The sequence below is a fragment of the Anarrhichthys ocellatus genome, unplaced genomic scaffold (genome assembly GCF_004355925.1).
Source record: "Anarrhichthys ocellatus isolate YVR2014 unplaced genomic scaffold, GSC_Weel_1.0 scaffold10, whole genome shotgun sequence".
NCBI lineage: Eukaryota > Metazoa > Chordata > Actinopteri > Perciformes > Anarhichadidae > Anarrhichthys > Anarrhichthys ocellatus.
This window is the reverse complement of record NW_022280040.1, coordinates 6,189,997-6,216,592: the sequence shown is the minus strand read 5'-3', so window position 1 is coordinate 6,216,592 and position 26,596 is coordinate 6,189,997. Positions and strand designations below refer to the sequence as shown.

The 26,596-nt window shown below is 42.3% G+C and overlaps 1 protein-coding gene across 1 annotated transcript in view; it reads left to right on the top strand.

Annotated features, from left to right (window-relative positions):
- ptprn2 (protein tyrosine phosphatase receptor type N2) overlaps positions 1-26,596 on the top strand; it is a 125,969-nt gene that overhangs the window by 29,479 nt on the left and 69,894 nt on the right. Inside the window, exons 8-10 of the mRNA XM_031850214.1 lie at positions 394-812; positions 4,050-4,136; positions 9,599-9,678. Coding sequence (XP_031706074.1) covers positions 394-812; positions 4,050-4,136; positions 9,599-9,678 — 586 coding nt within the window. The remainder of the gene's footprint in view (positions 1-393; positions 813-4,049; positions 4,137-9,598; positions 9,679-26,596) is intronic.

Below are 26,596 nucleotides of genomic sequence, written 5' to 3'. Positions count from 1 at the left end.
ATTCCTTGAGTGTTGTCTAACCTCAAATATTTTCATTTAATGGAACTTCAAAAGCGATATTAATGAAAGAAGTTCTGCATGATGCCATGGATCTTTTGTTAAATTTTTAGTCCAGTAAGTAAAGGCACTAAATGCACCCTTTTCTAATTTGTAAGGAAAAAGGACGTCGTTAGACCTTGTACCAGCGCTCAGACATAGAAATGTCAGTGAATTGAACGCAAATGTATACCTTTAAATGATTGCCATATCTAAGAGAATAAAAGTCTCTATTCAAGGTATTAATTAAGTTGTCCTCAGAACTTTAAAAACTCTCTTCTAAAAGGAAACCTAATGTAAAATGAAGTAAAATTGCCTTCCTTATTCTAAAGAGAAATCTTCTTTGATTCAACACAGCATGCAGCCTTCTTCTCCAAGCTGCTGGACTACCTCAACCTGGAGGCCTTCAGTGACGCTCCAGTGGTCCACATTGGGCCACCAGCTCCCCTTCGGAAAATGTCCGGACTGGAGAATGTCCAAAGCCGGACGACGCAGGGCCAAGTTTCCGTACCCCACCGTTGGGAGGCGAAGACCTTGCCTGCGAAGGAAGGCTCCACCCTGCGTTTAACCGGTGGTGCAGATGGGCCTGACGCTCACGTGGACTCAGAGATCCAGAGGTGGATGCAGGGGAATCAGGACCCAGCGGGGAAAAAGCAGGCGGAGGAGCCACAGAAGAAGGACATGAGAGTCAAAACGCAGCTGGTCCACGTGGGGGTGAAGGAGTTTTCCAGCAGAGGGAAGGACAGACATTTTGGCTACATTATCACCGGCTCAGAGTGAGTATGATTCACATATACAATGTTACATATTGATATTACAATGATTCAGGTTATATTTATCATTTCTAAATCATAATATTCCTAATCAATGTAACTTGTCAGGCCGGATTGTTTATCCTTTTATTAGGATATTTAGTCATTTTATTCTAGTGCTGTTTGTGTTGTTTGGTCTGTGTTTTCCTGCTGAGCTATGTGTATTTGTATCAAGGTTCTTCTTGTTTGACTATAAATGGTGTAGTATGGGACACTGATATGTACTTGTCCCAGTTACACTTAAAAAAACAATGCAGACTCCATCAATAAATTCATCTACAGTGTGTCAATAACCTCTTTTACCATAGTCACTGTTCTCAAAAACTCACATGCAAAAAGCATTACTGGCAAACCTAGTTAAAGCTGCTCTCTTGTTCTTTTTTTATTTTTCATTTTTGTACACTTTTATGTATAAGAAAAGATTAGGACAGAACATCAATTTTACTTTTTAATATGGCCACACGGAGATTTCGGGCACCCGGAAACGTTCGTGGGGTAATATTAAAAAGTTAAATTCTGTCTGAGTCTTTCTTTTTTTATTATCCACAATAACTATCCAGCACCCTGTCTTCAAGGTCAAATCATGAGTTGAGTGTGTTTTGTCTTAATTTCAATATACCTTTATAGCTAGCAACAATAAACTTGTGAATCACTACTACCACATGTCCAATATATGTATTTGCAAGCTTTTTTATTTCATGCACCCAACAAGAAAGAAAAGGAAAAAAACAAAACCTTACTTCATATATATATATATATATATATATATATATATATATATATATATATACACATACACACACACACACACACATGTATGAACACATTTTATATATGTGCATATATACATTCATCCATGCATCCAGATATAGCTTCATCCTCATGTATAAATGTACTAAAATTGCTGGTAATTAAGCTAACTAAAGATAACCAGACAAACTGACTGTAGTCACCGTGTGTCTGCTCCTCCGCTAACATGTGTACACTGAGTATGTCTATAGGTTTATATTAACTCTGGTCCTTAGGAGGTTATTATCAACTGTCTTGATGTTCACATATCATAGTTTATTGCTCCACTCAGTTTTCCGCCGTACTGTAGAACCTGTTTCAAGGCAGACTCAATACATACCTCAATACCGAGCATATGTCTGCTTTGTTCAGTTACGTAAAACTGCCTATAAGAGACACAGCTCCTATCTGAAACCACCCACATATTCACGTCTATGAAAAAAATGAATACTTCTGGTTGTGCTGCACCTGATTACAATAGCAGGAATGATAAATCCCTCAGTGTGTGGGTTGTACTATACCGTATTACAGCTTTAATGATGATACTTTGTCATGAAAGGGTAGCCAAGTTCTCTCCTTCTCCTTCGCGCTCACCTCTCAGTCAGCCCATGCTCAGCAAAGATAAGTTCCTATCGACTGTGTCTTTGCCCCTGGTGCCTCTCTCAAATCCCTTCATGGTGTTATGAAGTCAGTGTGTTGTCCTTCACCTGTTCAACACACGTCGGCTCAAGAAGGTGCGATGGGCACACAATCTTTTTCACGTTATTGCCACACATATAGAAACGCAGATTAAGACGTAAACACACAACACAGTTGAGTATGTGCCAAGGGAAATAAAAAGGTCACCTTCTGAATAAAATATCTTCACCTCCTCCTCCCCGTCTATCCTCAGCCCACTGAGCGGTCACCTATAGTTGGCCTATAGAGGGCTCTGCATTTGCTGCAGACCTCATGATTGCACGGTTGTTATCCCCGGCTCCTTCGCACCCTGCAGAGAGGCTTCGCAAACTTGCTTATCTGACAGCTCCTGACATTGTGGTGGTGGTAGTGGGGGGTTTAGGGAATAGAGGGGGGGAAGGGGGAGGGGGGAGGGAAGTGGAATGGTTTGGATAGAAGAGAAAGAGACGGAGAAACCCAAGGGGAAAAGTACTAGCATCAACAACCAAGTCACTCCTGGAGCTCTCCAGTTGCTAGAATTACCGCAGAGGGATGCAAACGTGTCTGGAATTGCTTCGGTGAATCTTTAACTTTCAAAACCCCTCAAAAAGTGGAGAAAAAAGAGCCACCCACTCTCTCAAAGGTGGAGTGAATCAGCCACTCATGCACAGTACACTGTTCAGTTGGGGGGAAAAAAAGCTGCTGTATTGTGGTGTCAAATGCAGGCTAAACAAAATAATATCTCAGCTAAATTTTAAAGTTGAATTGTAAAATTGTTCCGTAGTATATTTTAGTATCTGGAAAAAGATAGCTGACAATGCACTTAATCGCCAACGCTGTGTGGAATTGGTTCCCAGTTCAATTTCTCTGCTAACAAAACGATGTCCCATTATGATCCTTGAGTTTTTGGTGCATGTCACCTTGCAGTCACTTGGCACTCCCAGTGATTCCAGGTTAAGCTGTCAGCTATAAAGTAGCTCTCTCTGTGTGTGTGTGTGTGTGTGTGTGTGTGTGTGTGAGTGTGTGTGTGTGTGTGTGTGTGTGTGTGTGTATGCCCTTCTCATTTCCTCCATCCAGCGTGTCGGCCTGCAGATTGCCTTTGTTTGGTCTATTTCCTTGGCGATTTACTCTCTGAGTGAGAGAGCAGCCACGGACTGAGCTGAGATGAGGCATGGCTTTATCAGACCACCATTACACTTCACCTCCATTCCATTTGCACCTTATTATTCTCATCTCACCGCGCGTGCGTGTGTTTGTGTATTTTGTGTTATCATGTTTTACTTTGAGCGTACGTGCGCGGCCAGAGAAAGAAAGTGAATGGGGGGGCGAAGAAAAAGAAAGATGCGAGAGGGGAAGGGAGAAGGGAGAGAAAGGCGCGTCCATATGATACAGCCATTACACCTCATGCAGGTTTCATTTGCACCTTATTGTTTGTCTCATTGCTGGAAAAAAGCAGGTAATTTACCAAGCCTGAAGAAGCAGCTGATCCCTTTTCCCTTGGCACGGCTCTTTGTGTGTTTGTTTGTGTTTGTGCGTGCCTGTGTGTCTGTCTGCTGGTGTGTACGTGTGTGCAGTACATCCATTCAGACAACCGTGGCTGTGCTTGTGTGCAATGACCCATTTGCGGGTATGAATTGTGGCAGTATCTCCTTAAAAAAAATATCATTTTAACAGCTGAATAGCTGTGTGTATATGTTGAATGGGTGTGGACCTCCAAACGTGACGCCCGGCTGTCTGTATGTGTTTCTCCCCCAGCTCCCTCACCAGTGACCAGGGCTCGGACCTGATGGAGCGGCTGACGGAGAGGCTGAACCTCCACGCCGCGGACCTCACCCAGCTCTCGTATGTGCAAACACAAACACCCCCTACATGCCCACATTGTCACAAATAAGAATTTACCTTGCAGTTTACAAGCCTACATTGCATAAAGGATAATTGGCCACGTTTAAAGCATTTGAAACAGATTTATTTTGTGCCTTTGAGCTCGGGGGAACAGAGTGAAGGTTGTCCAGAGGATGCAAGGACTATTTGTGCGAAAAATGCTGTGCCACACTGCCAGAGACTTTAGGCGTTAGTTGTTTTTCTGACCTTTTAGAGTGTTTGACTTCTCGCAGGGAGAGAAATCAGGCCTAATTACCTCCAGACACATACTGATGTCTTCATTGTATTCAAAACACTGCCTCGCCACCATTGTTACTGTACGCCTTGTCAAAAAGAGAGCAGTCAAGCCATCAAACGACTCGCAGTTAGAGGCAAAGGGAGGAAGAGAGAGAGAAAGGGAAGCAGCAGTGGATCGAGAGCTGGAAAGAGAGAAAGTAGTCCAGCAGGAGGCAGTGAATATATTAATGAGCGGACGAACTGTCCTTGAACCCGGGTTGGTTTGTGCTTGTACCATGTTTCTGCTGTACATTTGGTGTCAGACCATGTAGGAGGCAGAGGAGATGTGTTCGCCTAAGATCTGACATGCCTTTCAAGATGCTCCTGCAGGAGCAGTGAAGTCTGGGTGGTTGAGTAACATCCGCAGCATATGAACACCAAAGCCGGTGCACTGCAGTCTGCAGCTCTACTGTTACTGTAGACACAGAGTGTTCAGGCTCGGATAGCGACTGCGAGGAAAAACTTGCAGTCGTACTCTCTGTATCTAGTGTTCAACACTCAAAATACACAGTGAACTCAAAATAAATGCAACCATGGAGACGTCCTGATCCCCATCTTTAAATTAAAGCTTTGGATTTAGTTTCGATGAACAAGAACACCAAGACATGTCACTGGGCCGTCACTGGTTGAGCCAATCCTGTTATTACACCTGTCATTTATATATACTACAGATGATCTTAAGTTATCAACAGGAGATCTGAGTGAAATTGAATAGATACATTTAGATGTTCTTATTGTACTTGAGTAGTAGGGCATGTGTGCATATGGGAGTTGTGTGACAAAAGAAAAAAAACGCAAAAAAATTGGGCATTAACTATAATAACATTAACATCACAAAGGGGATTGAAAGTAAAAATAAAATATAAATAAAGGCTTCTAAGGGGCATCTCTGGCCTAAACCTGGGGACGAAGAGGTATTAGGGCAAGCAGGACGGGTCAGGATAGCTGTATCAGGCCAGAGTTTTGTGTTTTTATTCATTTAGTTGCTCATTTCTAATTTAGTATTTTAATATTTAGTATTCTATCACTTTTTAAAAATCTATTTTGGTTTTATTTTTGTTTTGATCTCTTTGTTTTCCTCCTTCGTCTTTGCTTTCTCCTGCTTTAGGCTGTGCAGTCTCATCAAACTAATCATCAGATAAGATGACTGAATGAAATCTGAATCTTCAAAGTGACTCGTAGCTGTACTGTCAAATCAATGTAGTGGACTTAAAAGTACAATCATTTCCTCTTAGGTTTTAGTATCAATAACACTGTTTTACACCTTTTATATTGAAAAGTATTCTCTACAGAAGACGAATACAAAAATGTCCTCTTTGTTGGCCTTCTTTTATCGCCATTCTCTTTCCTTTTACAAAGTAATGAAAGCGCATTCGAGTAGAAATAGACAAGACGGAGGACGTGACGCAAGCCCATTGTGCCTCTTGCTGTGTGGCCATGGCAGGTGAGTGTTTGAAAGCCTTTGCCTGAATATGAGTCGGCTCGACTACGAAAGCTGGGTCAGAGCAGGCCGCCCTGCTTTCGGGGGGGGGGGGGCTGCTCTCTCCTCGCTCGCTCTGATGAGCCCTGATAGGAAGACTGAAGACGAGATACTCAAATATGACAACAGCCAGGCAGAGAAGAATTTGAGACAGAGAATGAGAGAAGGGAGGCTGAAGGTTTCGATGTTGTTGAGATTTCCAGATGCCGAACACAAGGACGTAATGACTACAGTAATCAGCACAGAATATTCCCCTTTCAAAAGAGATGTGAAATTCTAGTTTTGGATGATGATGTTCTGGGGGATAATATATGCCTTTTTCAGATGACGTAAGTGTTTTTCTCACCAGAAACACTAGGGGGAGTGGGATACACACTCACAAGTCCATCCTCTCACACAGTCTGTGCCGACACACACACACACACACCCTGCCAATATCCCGCAAACCAGTCTGCACATATACACTCATCGTGTCCCAGCAGCAGAGCTAATATGAAGTCCAAGCTTCCACATCCAATAACACAGGAGACGATGTGAAGTCCTCCAGAAAATGTATCCGTCTTAACTTCACCTCCCGACTGTGGCGGTGTTCCCCCCCCCCCCCCTACCATATTTAAATATGGTTTGTGTGGCTTTGGAGAAATAAATAAAATCACGTCAGTTCAATTTGAGATGCATCGAGCTCTCAGGCAGAATACCTTCGCTCAGGAGAATGGAGGCAGGGGTAAAGATTGCGGAAATATTGACATTTACAAGAGCAAACAGAGCCCAGGTGAAGGTATTAGAGAAGGACACATTTCTTTTAGAGCTGTGTATGTGATCATGTTCACAAATGCATCGTGCATGGTCGGGTCCGTCTGTCTAGCAGTATCGGCTCACATCTTGCCCCTGGCGGAGTGGGTGTTGCTGCCTCTGTAGCGGGCTGACTGATGGTGAGTGGGTCTGGGTCACAGCACTCTGGCAGTCTGATGAATCTCCCTCTCTGCCGTACAGTCTGCAGAAGCACACTGAAAATGTAGACACACTTTCCATGACTTAAGGGTGAAGACATGATGATGTGCTGTAATGGTCGAGTGATTATATCTGATGGAAAGATGGCACAAGTGGACAACTCAACTCGCCTTGTGTGTTTATTATAGAAATAATAAAGGACTAAGTATCCATCTATGCATCCATCCCTCCATCTATACGTTTTGTTATTTACCAAGTACAATATCTCAGAAGGCAGTGGTTAACTTTGATGATATATATATACAGTGTGTATATATATATATATATAAAATGACTGATCGCTTGTATTGGTGAACCCACTGAGAATTATCACCCAAATCTGCAGTACCCTCAGCTTTACGTACCACTTCCACATATTTCAGCTCAATCTTTTGTTTTGTTTTTTCACCTCTCGACTTTACAGTTTTGGCTCACTACTCTTATCAATGTCATTTCCAAGTGCAGCAGGCAGCTGCTTTTAAATAAAAAAAAAAATAAAGCTCTAAAAATCTATCTTACACTACCTGCTCAGCACCAAACAGCAGACAGACACAGTTTGCACGCTGGTGAACATAGCGGAGGATTTAGCAGACATGCATCTCCCCCAGGAGCTGGTGGAGACCAAAATCAGAGCAGAAAGAGAGTGAATACTGAACAAAATAAATCTGTTTATGCAGGTTTAACAACATGTTTTGTGTAATCTACATTTTTTTCTAAAGACTTAATAAAATGCCTGCTGTAGAGATATATATTCTTGTATCCACTGGTCCACGTAGCCATTGATTTCCATTGGTTTCCATAAATGAAAAAGTATTTTCAAATCCACCTAAACTGAAAATCAATGCAAACTTGCTTTTCACCGTGATGGATTATACATGTTAAGCAGGTTACAAGAGTTAAAATGAATGGCAGTCAATGGCTATCTTTATTGAACATATCTGAACACAGCAGCAAGGTTTATAAAATGAGCTATGATGTGATATATATTGTATTTGCAGTAAATGGGCTAAAACATGCACGTTAATGGTATGGGGCCTTTTATGAAGTTAAGTATTTTATCAAGGCCCAAACGTCTCTTGAAAGGTTCACGCCAACCTGTTTTAAATGGAAATCAATTTGTTTAAATAACTTTCCACAAATGAGTCATTATTTAGAAAGAAAATCAATATAAAGATGCACTAGAATCAAGTAAAAATATAACTTGCTTTTACAAAATTGTTGAAAGAAGTTGATTTGCAAAAGACTTGAACGTGTACCCACCTCAGTGGGAGATATTTGGGACTGAATAAAAGACTCAAAGTACTTCACAGATCTTCACAGCGTCGATCTCAGTTCTGGCATTTTACAATTCTCACTAAATGGCCTGTTAGGAGTTTCCTACAACGTTGGGAGAGTGATGCATCCGACTCCTGCATTGATCATTTGCTCACTCGTGCCATGTGTTCATCATCTCAGACATCTCTGATTTCATTTTGATTTTGATAAAACTCGTTGAAAATCACAGCTCACTGCTGCACTCGCAGCATTCAGAATTATCCTGATTGGCCCATTGGGGAACTGCAATTACAGCTCAGAACAATGCGCCATTCTAGTTACTGATTGGCTCAGACAGGGTCTTCATCATTCGTGGGGGATGGCATGCTTATTGTTGCTCGTTTAAACCTGTTTTGAAAGACAGCCCTCCCTCTGAAGCCCTCTGAAACCCTCTGAAGTCGCTGCTCATTTATTCTTTTAAAAATACATAATTCGATGCCATCATTTGAGAGTTTAAGAGGTTACAGTAGACATAGGTATGATTTTGTCTCTACACATTGCTTCAGAATACGCAGTATTTCCTGACCACTGCAGGGAGTTCTTACAGAGTCTGGTGGGGTTGTTCGATTTTATTTCATGGCCAACCTCAGGGACCTCAAACATTTATTCTGCCCCAGGGAGAGAAGTCTGTAGCAGACTCCTGACCAGACAGAGAGGGGAGTAAAGGAACAGGGAGTACCGGCAGATTACTGTAGGGGAGAAGAACACATGATGACTGTACATTGGTCTTTGGCCAAATTCAAGCTAAAAAGGAAAAGAGAATTCAATATAATGTTGACATCTTTCTCTGAAATATGGCGCCTGGTACTTTACAGCTTCTCTTCTCATCAGTCACACCCTTTGTGCATCCTGGCAAATTCTGCATTGAGTGGAGAGTTAAACATAATAATTCATACTACTTGTTTTATTGTCTCGGTGAGTCTATATCTGTCCAGTGAATCTGATGCTACCACCAGCAGCCAGTTAGCTTAGCTTAGCCTAGAGACTGGAAACAGCAAAACACACCTACTAGCACCTCTGAAGCTCACTAATTAACACATTCAATCTGCTCAAAAACATTTGAAATCAACAAAGGCTGTTGTACTGGGGGTTATGCACCGGACTATTTCTTGACCTGGAGCAAAAACTTCTTTAAGTCTCCGCTGGTTGTCTTGCAACCTCAAACATTGTCTACACAGCCTCCATCACCTTCATCCTCCGTCTACTCAAGATGTGTTCAGGCACAGTTTTGTAGCGTGTAGCTCACCCGTGTTTTTGCAGCACTCAGAGCCCAACTAACAATCAATGTAGTCATGCCAAAATGTCAAACAATTCCTCTAGATACAACTGCTCATTTTGCACTTTCTTTGCTGTTTTTCTGCAGTGTCTTGGGTCCAGCGTTGACTTTCAGAATTGGCCCCAACCCCAAGAATGTGACCACTGCAGATCTGATTCAAGTTGCCGGTAAGAGCATTCAATATATACTGTGTGTGTATATATATATATATATATATATATATATATATATATTTTCTTCTATCACCTATCACACGACGATTGCTCTTGACGACCTTCATTGCGATTCATTTCATTTTCACGAGCCAGACCACTCTGTCACCGTCTGTGCTTAAATGAGAACACAGATTAGTCTCTCCAGATACAGTAGATAGGCTGGTGTTCATCTTGTTCCGACAAACCCCCCCGTCCCAAAGAAGATTATCAACAGTGTGCAATGACAGATGACCATCAATTACTGAGATGATGAGTCTGTCCACACACACACACACACACACACACACACACACACACACACACACCCCGCACACTTAAACAGTGTACAGGACAGTTTATTTGGTCTTCTATTATGTCCAACAGGCTGACAGGTTGAAACAGGTTTTCACCAGCCAATCAGTTAGAGTGTGTACTTCTATGTGTGTGTGTGTGTGTAGCTGCATGTGTGGACTTGTTTGATGTAGACTGATAGAAAGCTGTCACCCACAGAAAAGAGGGTTGTCAGTATGCCTCCACTCCCCTGTTTATTGTCTGCCCTCCGATCTGCCCGGCGTATGAGTTGGTGTGTGTGTGTGATGTGTGTCGATGTCCTTGCTTTTGTCGGAAATGACTTTGAGAAGCACGGCAATACTAGCGACAGTCAATATCATCCACTATCACCCCGCTGGAATCAACATGGCGGTGTTGTTATTGGCTGAAATGTGTTGCTGCTCCAGTTTTTCTACGCGGCGACATTTTTTGGCACCAACTCGTTTCCTATCAGCGATGTGCTGGATGATGGCTGATGATACAGATTTACCGCAAGAAAGGTTGGGCCGGGGGTTGAGCTTTGGTTCAGTGATTTCGAGTGTGAGTTTTTGTACATGTGTGTGTTTGTTGGATTACAGTGTGTATCTGTATTTATCCATTGCCGTCATTCCACTTTTGCAACGTTTGTTTAACAAAATGAGCAAATATTGCAGCTGCGGCAGATGTACCTCTCCTGCATGAGGTGTAATAATCATACTGTATCATAACATCCGTCTGTTTTCTCTTTCTATTCTATCCGTTTTCTACTTCTTCTTCATCTTTTTTTTTTATTTTTTATTTTTTTAACCTCCCGTCTTGTGTGACTGACTTTGATGAGGTGGCGTGTGGCGAGAGCTAATGACAGGCATGAGCAGGGCTGAAATGTCAGACCAAATGTTAAGTCAACATGATCAGCAGCCTGACCCGTGCTGATGAATTATGAATACAGCCCACCTGAATAGTGATTTGTAAAAGGCGACGGAAGGATCTTATCAAACTACTTCAGGTGCGTCGTTGTTGTCTTTAAATCCTGACTGACCGTGGGTTTCACCTCTGAAATGTATTAAAAATGTAAAAATGGTGCTTGCAGATAGCAGAGTGGTTAAATCCTCTGTCTCCGGAGCTACATGTGTGCCCCCACTGACCTTAGATCAAATCCAGCTTTATCTCCCCCCCCCCCCCCCCCCTCCTACCTTGTTACCCCCCCTCTACTTCCACCATAGTGTGAAGCGGAGTGGACTTCCCACTCTCCTCCCGACATTTAAAACAATGTGAAGCAAATGCAGAAATTCTCTTTTATAGCTATAGCTATATTCCAACTCCAAATATGCACGCCTGACATTGGATTCAATTCAATATGGCAACGGCAAAGTGATTTCACAGCGGTTACAGGTTGTGGAGCAACGGCATGGTTTAAGTGGAATCTGGAAATCAAACTGACGCCCACATACAACGGCCACCTGGGTAATCCTAGCTGACCATTGCCTTATGTGTGACCGTGCATAAATGACGTGTCCTCTTAATGAACTCATCAAAGCCCCTGCTGTACTCTGCTCAGCCTGCTGCTGACAGCCTGCACAGCGGGCTTCATAGCAGTCATGAAACTAGAAACGCATTCTTCTGTATATCAGATTAATAACCATTAAGTATAAGTAAGTTTTCTTTTAATCCTGTTTAAATTGTGCCTTGAACTATACATTTGATGTTTGTCAATTCGAAAGATAATTTTGCTCGTCAAGAAAGTCACATTTTGTCGTAACTGTAGTTGTTGAAGTGTAAAACTGTGAAAATACCAAATTAGAACGACGACACACCCAAATGTTGCGTAAGTGACGTCTCCCTCTGAAGGTATGATGCCTGTGTTTCGTACTTATACCAACAATGCGACTCGCAGCCCGGTCCATCAACACACCTAGATTGCAGAGAGTTGGTTTGGCGAATTTGTTTTGGCTTAAATAAGATGTATAGTTAAATATCTGCATAGCAGTGCTACGAGATATCTTAAAAATTACGTATTATCTACTTGAAAGGATGTACATTTGCTCTGTAACATGTCAAAATATAGTAAGTGACTTTCACAAGTTCTGAGAGCCTGAGGCGACACATTTTAAAATATCTTGTTTCATCTGACCAACAGTCAGCAAGATTTACTTTTAAATTATACAAAAACACTGAAAATCTTTACATTTGAGAAGCTTGAAGCAGCAAATGTTTCAAATGTATGCCCAATTCATTTCTGAAGTGATTAATCAATCGTCAAAAATGTGGTGTGATTAATTCTCCTGTTGGAAAACTACTTGGAATAATATACAATGACCATAAATGGACGTGTTGTTATATGATATACTTGTACATACATACTCTACATGTACATTGAGATGCAACAACATGCTAAACCTTGACTGTACTCTGCAGCGGCTCTGCTATATTCTGCTGTCCATCTATCTGCCCATCAGTTCTATTTGATGCGTTCAATGCTCCATTGAAAAGAACAGACAAAGAAACTCGGTTGAAAGGCATGGACAGTATAGAGGAGATTTGATAACTCATTGAAAAGCATCTTTTGGGGCAGCGGGTTCTTAGCGGCTGAGTGGTGAAAGGCCTGCTGGGAGGTCTGACTGTATTAGTGGAGGTAGAGGCTCTTGTGTTCTGCTCAACTGGAAAACTGCAGGACAAAGACTCGCACTGCCTAATCCCTGCTCGGCTGCAAAACAAAAGAGAAAGCTGCTGCTTTATCAAAACTACAAGGCATTCTGTGTGTGTGTCTGTGTTTGTGTGCCCGTGTGCATGTCTGTGTGTGTGATTATTATTTTTTTTGCAGCTGTGTTCATACTGTGCCAAGAAATGATTTATTCAATATTTGATGAAGTGGCAGCCAAGCTGTTAAGACCAATGTTGAAATGTGTTGTTTAGAACTCAACTTTTTTTTTTTTTTTTTTTTTTGTTGCCGTCTTGCTGCCTCTCAATCTCAATGTGATTTCTAAACATGTAAATCAAATTCAGGCGGGGTAAATTGGATCTGCCAGAGTTGCCTTTGCTCTCTGCAAAGCAACATTTTGTAGCTGATGATGGATTTGATCTACACCCCGTTTCCACATGTTTGTACACTTCACAGTGAGTGGGCGGGTTTGTGTAGGAAGGGTGCTTTTGCTTCATCGAGTGTCTATAATTATGTCCCGTCATTATTTTTTTAATTGACGATATGGATGTCTGTTGATCGATCAACATCCAGATTTGCGTTCTTCTACTTCTATGATACTTGTTTTTAATTGATCACCAGGTTCTTTAAGTGTGTGATGTTAAAATTGACGCCTGGGGGACCCGGCCGCTGTCTACCAACTGTGCTCAAGAACGGCCCGGGACAAACGCCGTGATGAGTGAGTGTACATGTGTGTGTTAAGAGAGGCTGGTAGGTGGTGGGTGGGAGCTGGGTGAGGACACTCCTATTGTCTTGGCTGTCACGGCTGGGCGACCCCGGAGCCCCTCTGAGGCCCCAAAGGCCCCAGAGGCCAGGCCACAGCAATGAGTCCGCGGGCCCCCAGGCCGTGAGAACCCCGGCCCTGGTCAATGAGGGCTGGGAGCAACTGGCTGGGCCATCTGGAGCAGAGAGCAGAGACCCTGACACACGGCTGTCACCCGAGGGAGACACGCAGAGACATGGACGTAGACAATGTCTGCTCCCTTGTTTCTGCCTCTGCTTCTGTCACATGCACGCACGCACGCACGCACCCTTTGCAGACAACTCTAAAGTGAAAACACGGTAGCCGCGACTGCATAATGGTGCTATAGCTACAATTTGAGTGGTGAGTGGTAGTCTTTTCCAGCTGAGCAGATTAGCATAGATCTCCCACGCAGACAGAGTTGACCTTCACTCTGGCAAACACTTGTCAAAATGCCAACGATAATTACCTGCTCTCTTCGCAAACAGCACAATGGTTTATCCACCTGCATCTCATGCGTGGAGGACGGATCTGTAGTGCTATGGCTGCCTGTTTTCGGACATACACTGTTTGTAAAGTTAATATAAGCCATGGGGGGTTCCTATGCGACACAGGTGTTTGTTTGGTTTCTACTTCACATTGTAATATTTACCATTCAGCAAGAGGCTAAAGATAAATAAGTGTAAAGAAATAAATGTTGCCAACGCTTTCAATATGCTCACGTCGAGACACAGCGTTCACACGGGCTGAAATGAAATTAGTTTTGTCAGCATGGGTCTACACGATCAAGAAACATGTCAAGAAAAACAGTTTTATTTCCTCTTTTAATACAACACAGCTCGGTGGTGTCTGTGTCGGATGCCTGATTGTCTGTGTGTTCATGGTTTAACATCTGTATCAGTGAGCGCAGAGGTCAGAAAACAACCACATTCCTCTCCCTCCCTCTTCCTCCCTCTTCCCCCCTTCTCTCCCTGGGCACTCTCCTCTCTCCATATCACTGACTGCCCTCTCTGGTTGAGTGCTTGAATGTGCTCAGTTCGGTGATCAAAGTCTTCCTCAGTCTCTTCTCCTCCATCGCCCCTGGCTCTGTGCATGTGTGTGTGAGTGTGAGTGTGAGCGTGAGTGTGTGTGTGCGTGTGTGTGAAAGTGAGTGTGTGAGTGTGTGTCATCCAGCTACAAGCCCGGCTCTCAGTCGTCTAAACCGTCAGTCTCACTATCTTCTTTCAGTCTCAGTAGTACCCTGCCAGGCTCCCTTGCATCATCTTCCTGTCTGCTAGAGGGCACACACTCACACACACACACACACACACACACACACACACATATATATATATATATATATATATATATTCACAAACATAAACGCACAATGATGCTGATTCGATATGACACATCTAACTTTTCTGTCTTCCTTAACATTTATGCATTGTTGATCTCAGAAACTTCTGCTGTCTGTTGCAATAGGTACACCGCAGTTTGTTTACTCCACACGTGCATGCATTTGTGTGTGTGTGTGTGTGTGTGTGTGTGTGTGTGCATGTGTGTTTGCTTGCTGCAGGATGCTAGATAACCAGAGCTGTATGAGTCACAGTAAACCGCTGAATTTTACTACTTTGTTTTTGCGGAAACTTTTCGATCTCTACCAGGGCGTCAGATGTCTTTTTAATTCCAAGGTCACAATGCTTCATCCTCATTTTTGTTTTGTATTTACTCCTCTTCTAGTGCCTCCAGGAAGAGAAAATATCTTAAAATACAGCTATTTAAAAAATGATCTGCTCTAACAGGGCATTCTGGCATCTGTAAATCAGCCTAAAACATTTCGTCTTTATCCTTGTCCCTAGCCCGGAGTGTTCATCAGCCACTGACTCTTTGTGCTCGTCTCAGAGAAAAAGGTGTCGTGTGGAAACGTTTGCTGTTGTGTTGAGGAGCCAGGAATGTCCCAACCCATGAATTGAGCTGTGTCTTACACTCCCCTTTATCCCTTTCAGTCGTGCTCTTTCCCGTTCTCCGTGCTCTCCTGATCCCCGTCATTCTCCGTTCCTTCAGTATTATCCCTGTGCATCAGTGTCCTGTAGGGTCAGGGCTGCACTGCTCCTGTAAACTTATCTACTGTGTCAACATTGCTGTTGAAAAAGCAGCGAAAGATAGTAACAGGTGCCTGTCAACAGCCGGCCAGATCTCCAGTGCATTAAAGGATCTTTGCTCTAGACGAGGATTAGTGTCGCCTGGCATTGTTTGTTTGCTAATTCCATCTCCAAGGTATTTGTGGAAAATAGGCATGAATAATTGAAAGCGATTTCTAGTGGACGAAACGAAGCTATCAGCGAATGGAGGGAGATTAATGAGTAGGGGGTGAAACGCAGCGCAAATTGGAACAACGGAGCAACCTTTTTCAGACACCCAGAGAGACCCTGAGTTCGTAAACAAAAATTGAATATGCATTGTTTCATTGGGGGGGGGAAGCATTGAGATGAGAAAGACATGGATTAAGGAAGGAATACAGCAGTTTAAATGTGAAGTGTGTCAACGCATCATGCTGTGGTATTAGGGCACTTTCTCTGTTGCCAATACTGAGCAGTTTTATATTAAATCAACACATTGCTTTTTCTCTAATATTTGTTTTGATAGAAAATCCAACTTTCTGATAAGGTTATGAATATATTTATACTGACGTCCATTAATGGATTACTGATCGAGTCTATTGGGTCCAGGCTCAGGGGCCCAAAGACTCAGGAGCCGCCCCGGCCTTCACCTGAAAAAATGTCACTTGAAGAGACGCATACCGACCACAAAGAGACACAGAATGACCACAAGAAAACATAAAATGACTACAAAGAGAAACAAAATAACTTATATTGAACTATATAAAGGGGCAGAGCAACCACAGTGAGACACAAAATGACCACAAAGAAACATAAAACGACTACAAAGAGACACAAAATGACTAAACAATCCCCCCATGCTGGTGTCTAAACCCATGAGTAACGCTTTGCATCTGTAATTGTTTGTTCTTGAAAAAAAAGCAGATTTCAATGACAACCATCTCTATGCAGTAAGCTGAGCTTCTCATGACAAAAATGCAATAATCTAGTGTTTTATATGATTTGAAGATGTACACCTTAATATAATACTATGTATAAATGTTCCATACCGTCTTTACTGTGGTAATCTCCTTTTTTATTTCTTGTTGTATTGGACGAGACATTCACGAGCCCCAGAGGATGAATCCTAATGACGTGATCCCCTGACTTTCCCTCCAGCGCCACCATGAGCTGGACATTTGTAGCCACCATCAAGTCAAACTGTCTTTGTTGAAACCTATCGTTTATGACCACAGACTTGCAAAACTACATTCCACACCGAATTAGTCGAAAACAGACATTCCATTTTTTACTGTTTCCAAAAAACTACATCACAATAGATATACATAGATATAGATAGACATATATAGATATGCATGTATCCCGCATTTCCCCCCACATTATACACTTGTCCACTTTCAGCTTAATCCTCCTTGATATTCCTTTTTGTGACGATAATATTGGAATCAGGAGTTTCTCAGAAGATTTGCAGTTATACAAGAGTGTACATGAAGAACTAATCAACGTGTTATTTGTTTGGTACAAACAGATCCAGCTTGCAGAGTCTCGTCATAATGTGACTCCACATTTTATTTATAACTGATCTTCTCTGGATTTGAGGCAAAGTGTTGATGATTTTTTTTCCATCCTATCCATGTAATTTCCAGCTGAGCCGCGCAGGACGGCTGGCAACAACACATTTTCCTCACACGTGGTGGTGAACGCAATAACACAACGGCTCACTAGCTTCATGTTTTATGAACTGACAAAACGACAGGCTTCCCCCACAAAGTCGTAATGAGACAGTCCCTCATCAGAGTTTACTCTCTGCATCTAAACCATTCAATACCGTTCACGAATACCAGAACATTAAGACTATTTGCTTTAATAAAAGCGTTCCAGAGCCCTGTGTCTGCAGCCATGCTTTGGGATCTTTCTGTTTTGTATTCTCTTCGAGGTTTCGTCGCGACAGCAGCAAGAGCTGAAGAAACCATCTGACCATCGAGATAGCGAATACTTGCTGCGTGTTTGAGCACCATGTTGAGCAGAAAATCCAACCTCCTTTTCCATTCTGCTACCAGCAGCACTCTCTTATTCCTCTTTCGCTTCATCCCCACCCCTCCGCTCCTCATCTCTATTCTCCCCCCCCATCCTATCCTATCTTCCATGCCTGTACCCACAGTGAAGAGACCATGTGCTGATGGCCCTCATGTCGAGAACAGCAGGCACTTGTGCATCGTGTTTGTTGTGGGCACAGTGGTTTGTATACTTGATGGGTGCTACTTTATGAGGCGGCAGATACAAACAGCTCTGTAAATCAGCGTCTTTCCCTCTCCTGCTACTGGGTGGGTCATAATTCAATAAAAGAAAAGCATTGAAACATTTCCCATTATCGTGAACTGAAGATTTGTGATGGCTTTTGACTTGAAGAGAAGTTTAGTTTCAGGCTTTCTGTTCTTGTTTGTCGGGAGATGATGTCGTCATCACAAAGTAACGAGCATTACATTACAAAGTAGTTTGTTTTACACTTATTTCTTTAGGTGCAACATGGAAGTGTGTGGCTTGATCTCTATCTACTTGGATAGTACCTCATTTGAATGGATCATTTTGGACAAAAGCATCTGCCGAATGAATCGCATAAAACTTGGTACACAGGGTGGCTTTAAGTTTTAAAAGTGCTTTGATTGATCTCAAAATGTAAATTGTAAAGCAGCCATTATGAAGTCACAATGGTTAACAGGAATCCCAAAGAAAAATCATCAGAAGAGCTGGAGATGTATTATATATATTATTGTGTGTGTGACTGGACAGAAACATTATTTTTTCCACCTTTAAGTTCATCAAATCCTTATGATGCATCACACAAGGGCTACAACTAAGGATATTCTTAATTATGTTCATGAAATATGTATTTAAATAACACATAGAAAGCAGTCAATCTTCTTAACTCAGAAGCTGGAACGAGGGAATGTTTAACATTTTCTGGCTTTAAAAAATGATTAATCGATTATCTCAATACTTTTTTTCCGTCTTTCGTCTGATTGATTAATCAACTCTTTGTTTCAGCTCTACAACATATATATATGTGCATGGTGGTGTAGTATAGTCTACTGGCTATATGTATTTATATATACATAAATATTGTATATTTTTTTGACGATGACTCTTAATGGATTTGCATATCAAAGAGGCGGCAGATGACACTTAAAGTGCTTGAAACCACAAAGGGTTGGTACAAAACAAAGCGAGATGGCCATACATTTGCTGCACCATGTTGCCTTTCCAGGTGTGTGTGTGTGTGTGTGTGTGTGTGTGTGTGTGTGTGTGTGTGTGTTTTTTTCTAGTACATCACTGTTTGTATGTGTGTGTTTTTCTCTTAATGGTACATTCCCACTAAATTGGCCCCTGAATGCAGCGTGCTCTGTCAGGGGTTTTGTGAGTTAGAAGTGTAGAGAAACAAAGAGAGCCAGGGAGCTTCAAAGCCGGGTGGGTGACATTTCGGGCTTTCCATCTTCAAAGCACTATTTGCTTTTGTAGTTCCTCTTTGAGAATAATGATATATATTTTTTTCCTAAAGGATTACAGCTGTCCGAAAACACAGCATAGAATTTGAGGGCCATTTCGTAACAAGGATACACAATGAGCTGTCATTATTTGAAACACATTAATTCCCCTATTATTTGCAATTATGCATAATTTAATACAACTTTTTATGAGGCACATGATGCATAATATCATAGTGTTATTCCTTGTTGGCAGTTATTGGCAGTGAATCGATCGTTGATCCCATAGAGCCACCCGGTGAGTGTCTCCAGATGGGGGAGACGTGAAATCCACCCTGGCCGCTCATTTTCATTCACCTCTCTTCCTCTTGTCTCTTTCTTCCACCACCCCCCCGCATCCAAGTGCCTCTCTATAATTCATGTCCAGGTGCAGCACCAGCTTTCTCTGGCACAGGGTTTGAAAGAAAAAAAGACAGATGTTCAATCTTCACTTCCTTTGTGCGTCTCTCTATATCTGTTTGGGTTTTTGTGGACGGCTTTTGCCCCTTTTACCTGTAATGCAGAGTTTGGTTTTCCAGTAGTTCAACGTAAGCAGTATTTAAGGCGAGCAGCAGCCATGACTTACCGCTCTGTGTTTAGATGTTATACTTTGCGTGTAGTCACAAAGATGTGGTTGTTGTTGCCTTTAAGTTTCGTGCACCACCATGAACATGAACCGGTGTGTGTGTCTAAAGACATATTTATCCACGAATGGCTGAAAAATCTGTAAATAGTGTCCAGTTCTGTGGTGTTTAATTCTCTTGGTGGTTGGTTGTAACGAGCAGATTTTTCGGACGTCATGAGAATGCCAAGATATGCCCACGGCACAGCTGTGTTTACATGCAGCTTGCGTGCATCTTGTCATACAAAACGCATGAACCTCCCACTGACTGCAAAGCTGTGGGAGCGACTGAACTCTGCAGGTGGATATCTTGCAAAGTGACATGTACAGGATAATGCACCGTTGTGGCCTGGAGATATATCTATTCATCAGATGAAACATTCCGTCTGTTTTTTTACGATTTTCTTAGCATTCGTAAATAACTTGCTGCAACCAAAGACAAATTTTTTTTATTGTCGATTAACCTGTTGATTCTTTTTTTAATTTATCGATTAGTTGTTTTGGTCTTTAAAATGTCATAAAATGATGATAAATGTTGATCAGTGTTTTCCAAATTCCCATTATGACGTCTTCAAATGTCTTGTTTTGTCCACAACTCAAATATATTCAGTTACCGTCTTAGAGGAGTAGCGCAACAAGAAAATATCCACATTTAAGAAGCCAATTAATAATATTTGACAGCTAATCGATTAATCAAAAGTAGCCAACTCTCAAAAGTCTTTATTTTAATAATGAAAAAGTTTATAGTGATGATCTTTTGTGGCAAAAGAAAATGTAATCTTGTACAGGATTTTCCACCGTGATCTAACTGCTCACGCTGTTCCCCCTATTACACAAATGAGGAGAAGGTAAAGAGGAGTGAGCACGTCTAGAGGAACTAACAGGACTGAAAGAAAGTCATTAGCAGTGGCTGCAATGTTTTCACACCTCCACTTATTTTTTTCCGACGGACAGGCGATAATACAGTGTTTACATCTTGAGATGAATGTTCACAGTGCTTAATGGATTCAACATGTTTTTTTATGATTAAAACGCCCTTTTAAGAAGTTCCTCCTCAACCGAGTGCTGCTTAACAGACCCTGCTTCATTATTTAGGGGCACGATGTCCACAATGATTTGCTTTGGGCAGTAGCATGCTTATATTATGTCGGAAAGTTTTATTTCTAAATTATAAGCATTAAAACCTGCAGTAATGGATTCACCTCATATTGTAATTTCAAATTTCAAGAAAAATAGGGAATAATCATCTCTCTAATATAAAAAAAGGTTCCTTCTGGGCACATTTCCTTCTTTCCTACAACAGGACCCTGGCTGGACGATTCAGGCTGCGTGTGTGTGTGTGTGTGTGTGTGTGTGTGTGTGTGTGTGTGTGTGTGAATGAAACGAGTACCACAGGGATGTATTTCAAAATAGGTCTTTGCTAATCCCCCTTAAAAATGAACAAGCCCCTGCCGTGCACCCATCTGAAAGAGAAAGAAAGAAAAGAGAATGAATTATGGATACGTTTTAAGAGGGATATTGCTCCCTGGCCTCCTCACTGTTTTTCATCTCTTTCCTCCTCCCCTCTCTCGCCCTGTCTCTCCCTTTCTCTCTGTGTCCTCTGCCTCCTCTTAAATCGATATGGGCTGACTGTCATGGGTCAGTGGCCTGTATGCATCAGGCTGGACTGCAACAGAGGAGCGCTGTGTCTCCCAGGGCTCTTCTGTGGAGGTGATAACTCGCTCCTATATCTCAAACCACTCTTTAAGGCTCTCAATTTAACTCCAATATCCAGCTCAGATTGACTTGGGATGGCACAAAGGAAGGGAATATAGTGTATATTTATATGATCATTTAGAAGGAAAGTGAGCATGCCTAAATACCTGCAGCTATGCCCTTGCATAGATGGAAAGCATGGAAGTACATCTGGCTCATTGTGGATTAGTTTGTATGAAGATGTATTTTAATTGCCCTTTCATAAACCCTGTCCAGTTAAGAGGTAGTTTGCCAGCTAGTTAAGCTAATGTTAGCTCCATAAGTTGGTTGAAAATGTCGCCTTCAGCTGAATTCTTAATGTTTCCAGCTCACTACTTCCATATGAACCCTGGAAAAGGGTTCTTAAAAAGGCCCTTGATGGCATGATATCATGCTTAAAGACCGAAGCTAAAGCTGTCCAGTTGATGATCCATGTGGAAGACATGGAGATGAAGACACGCCATTGTTCCCGTGTCTTTGTGCAGAACTAGTTCTTGTGTTTCAAGTATGTTAAAAATCATGCAAGATCAGATCAGTTATTGTTTAGCTGCATAATGTACTTGGACACAGCAGACAGATGTTACATTTCTGCTTATTTGTTTGTATTTTAAAACATGTTTTCTGTTTTAATGTTACGAGAGAAAAGGCTTTTAGGTTGAGGATTTGTTAGGCTAACATAACACCTTTTTTTTTTTTTTTTACCTGTAACGGCACAAAACGTAGAATGAAATGCTTGTTGGCTGTGGAAATAATGATCGGTTAATACGCTTAACCGGACATGCGCACGTAGAACAGACAAACTCCCTTTTTGATTAAGTAGTCACACTGTTTCTCTGGTATTTCTGCTTTTAATCCAAACTCTTTATATGCTGATTATCTCTCTACTACAGTCCCATGTACACTGCTTTATCATGCACAGATATGATCAATTATATTGTTATTTAAACTCAAGACTGCAGTTTATCTGCATCACAGTGGTGTGTGTGTGTGTGTGTGTGTGTGTGTGTGTGTGTGTGTGTGTGTGTGTGTGTGTGTGTGTGTGTGTGTGTGTGTGTGTGTGTGTGTGTGTGTTGTGTGTGTTGTGTGTGTGTGTGTCTAGCCACAAGGCTTCCTCACACTCCAAGTCCAATTACCCGTGTTAAGGCCACATCTGAGACGGGGGATTACAGCATATTATTCTAGCACAAACAACTCTGTTTCTCTGCCCACCAACCTGCAGACAGCCAGACACAGGCAACCGAGGAAGGTGTGAGAGGTGTTACATTAGCACCTGGATGTGCGAACAGCAGACGAGTGACCTTTTACCGGTGACTGATACACTAGCTGGAAAACTTGTTCGCCTCCTGTGGGTTCTTCCTCTAGTCCTCAACTCTTCTCGAAATCTTTCTGCCTCTCACTTTTCTTTTTTTGCCCTTCTTTTCTCGTCTTTCTTTGTCTGATGTTCTGGTTTTTTTTTTATTTTTCCCTCCGTGTCTTAAATCAAGCTTTCATTTCATCTTCCATTTTCTCCGCTCCATCTATTGAAGCGCTCTTCACGGAAACCATAGCGTCTCAAATTTGCTCTCAGTTTTTGACAGTTGATACTTTAACCAGAGGATGTTAGACAAGATGTCGCCTTATTCCCTTGACTTGTTGACACCACTTTCAATTTTTCTTGTGATGCAAAATACTCTATTAAACATCCTCAAGGCACCCCAGAAAGGCCCTGAAAATACTTCCCCCGCATATATACACCTAACAGTCACAATTCTTAAGCCAAAAATGTCGCATCCGTCTGTTTCATTCGTTTTGTTTTTACAGTTTCGTCTTGTCTTCTTCCTTGTAACACGTAGCAGCTTACTACGGTTGCACAAATCGCTGTGCCTGAACATCCGTGAGACACACAAACTTCCTTCAAGTCACCTGCCAGGGGCTCTAATTAGACTGATAAGCAGTGCAACTGGAATCAGCTCTTCCTGGTAATCAGCCCCACGGAGCCCCAGACAGACGGCTAAATGAGGAGGAGATGAGCCATGCAACCCAACAGGTGTCCTTAAAAAGACAGGGAGGTGTGCTTATACAGTCTTGTCTTTCCCCTTCTCTAACTACTTGAGTTCAATCTCTGGAGAGTTTGGAACATATAGAGCAGATTCTGCAGTTATTTAGGAAGTGAATGCTGGAAAAAAATGTGGCCGCTTCTGTGGTGTATAGATTTAATCATCGTGCTGTGACTGAATCGCTGCCTCACTTTTAAAAGGAATTGTTTGAGGGACTGCGGTAAGATGATTGATTCAGAGGGGGGGTGTGTGGGGGGGGGGGGGTGCTGAGACAATAGCAAACACACTAGTCAAACTGTGTATTTTGATTTTTGAATTGCATCCCATCCTGAATACATTTCTTGCTTTTTTCTCTTTGCAGCCGCAGCTGCTCTGCTTCCGACATACAATAATGATGATCACATTTTGTCCTCAAGCAACATAGTAATAAAAAAAAAAAAAAGAGCCCGGTTACACATCAGGCAGGCTGAATACAGAATGATGTCAGAGCTAATACAATCTCAGAAGGGAAATGTCATATTTGTCATTTTGACACCGGCGTGAGACTTGTTGCGATGCAACATTTTACACCCACCACTCCCAGCTGTACACAGAGCGGCAACGCGGATGCGTCACAGAGACGGGGGACAGGAAGGCAGATAGGACGGAGCTCTGGGTTACTTTATCCACTCTCCGAGGAAGCATGTCCGCTGTACTGTAGACGTGGTTTTGAGGGATTGACTTAAAGGCCGCTGACAGCAAATGTGTTTGCTTTGATATAAACCTCCTCTAGCTGAAAGCATCTAGAATGATGTGGGGAAAAAAGAAGCCTCTGAAATATAATTTAAAATGCTCAGACAGTGCATTAGTTGGAACTGGAAGGCTGAAATAGTTTGAAAGAGAACAAAACAGAAGCTTTGTAATCAAGGTGTACTTTCAATCATGAAAATGATTGTTAGCCCTGTTTATTGTAGCCCTAGTTTCAAATAGCACAGTGTATCTAAATGTAGTGTTTCCACTAATTTATGATGCCAACAGACATGATGATGGTTGATTAGCAGTGAGCTGTTGTTGGACCACAAAGCTATTGAATGCAGGATTTTCTGAAAGGACAATGTATTGAGTCATACACAAAAAATAAACCCCCTCAATCGTCTCTTATGATCCTCTAGAAGTGTGGCGTGTCTGTATCCGCAGAGACCTCGCCTTCTGCCTGTGTTTTCTTATTTTACTTTGTTTCTTGGCGTCAGCCTTTGGGCACTGGGTGCGTAGACCACACGAATGTGCAAGCACACGTCCAAGAGTAGATTAAAAAAAAAAAAAAACGAAGAAATGCAAAGCAAAAAGTTTGTTCCAAAACGAGGGGGTTGGCTTTCGTTTTTCGCTGCCGTATGTGTGATGCTGCAGGCGGTACGCTGGGCTGTGATCTGGCAACCGCGGTCAGAGGGCGTGTGCTCGGTGGTGTCATTTAGCCGGAGGGAGGAGGGACAACTTTTAATGTTGCGTTTACGAACAGTAAGCGACAATATTAAAAGTATTCCTGTCAAAAGGTTTTGTTTTTGGGGCATGTTGCCTTCATTTAATTGGTCACAGAAGAGATACAAAATAGTATTTGGGGCATCAGAATGCCCTTGCAGACCATTTTCAACTAAAATAAAAAGGAGCCACCAATTATTATTAAAAGAAAATCCTTGTTTGCAACAATTTAAGAAGTAATAAATATTTTTCATATTGTTTGTTAGAAATGGTGATTCTTGTCAGCCTACACAAGTGCATTACTTCTTGGATTAGTATAATAAACTTACCAGATCTTTGGTCTTATTGAAATATAACTGTAAATTCTCAACCCTACCCAAGAGTTTGGGAATTCAAGGTGGTTACATCAATCAGTTACTGAACATGTCTGGTAAGCAGTTGTGAGGAGTCGTCAGTCTCCCATCACAGTAACATTAGCTTTATTTGTAACAAACTGCGGCCTCTTGCTTTGGTTAAACAGCTTCACATCATATTACGGTGGGTAACAATTTAACGTTTCACGGTTGTGATCGTCTTTGGTCACAAATCTGTGACCTTGGGCCACACGTATGCTTCGGTAAACATGCTGCATGTGTTGATGTTCTCTGTTATCCATAGATTGTTTGCTGATAGATCCTGTTTTCAGATCAAATCCACTTGATTACTGTCGCAGCCTCCCCCCCCCCCCCCCCCACCCCCCACCCCCCTACTCCTGCCTCACCCCGTCTATCATCCTCTCCCTCGTATTCCTGACTTGAGTGATGGCGTTTGTGATTCCTAATGACAGTCGGAACAAATCTGCGGTAATGAGGTCACATTGGGTTCTTTTTTTTCTTTCTCTGACATCACCCTTCACAGCTCCGTACAATCAACCTGTTCCTGAGACTCAGACTGGGTCCTGGATCAGAGCTCCTGTGAACCAGCGTGAAACGGATCAATTCCTTCCTCTGGAAGACCTCCCTGCAGCCAAAATGGATGCCCTGTCCTTCTGAGCATGTCTGTTTTTTTTCCCAATATCCAAGACTTATTATCTCTTGACTCACTGGAGCAAATATCCTGACCTCGTGCAGCCTGCTACCTTTCCAAACTATGCCTTATGACAGCTTTAGCATATTTATTGATTTATTAAGGTTTTCCAGTGTATTTGCGGTCTTCCTACCAGCCTCATCTATGATAATGCATTTATCTAGAACAGAAGAGGTATGTGTGCACGCTTGCATGAGCACTCACATCCACGTAATGATGTGTGTTCCTCCTGGCTTGAGCAGGATGTCGGCACCAACACATCATTACGATTTGTTCGAGCCATTAGCTTGTGGAGAGAGAGAGAGAATTGTGGAAGAAAAGCACAAGCGGGCGCATTGCAGCCGTGTGAGTGTCTATGAATATGTACAGTGTGTGTACTTGTGGGTGTGCAGTGTGCCCTCCTGTGCGCCAGTGTGCATACACAGTATATGTGTGCTCAGTGATATGGTTAGTAATGTGGGGACCTGCAGGAGACGGTCCGTGGAGAGAGCCTGCAGGATAATTGCTGCCACAGTGACAGGTAGGGCTGCCTCTGTCAGAGTTCCTCAGTGGGGAAGCAGTGTGTGTGTGTGTGTGTGTGTGTGTGTGTGTGTGTGTGTGTGTGTGT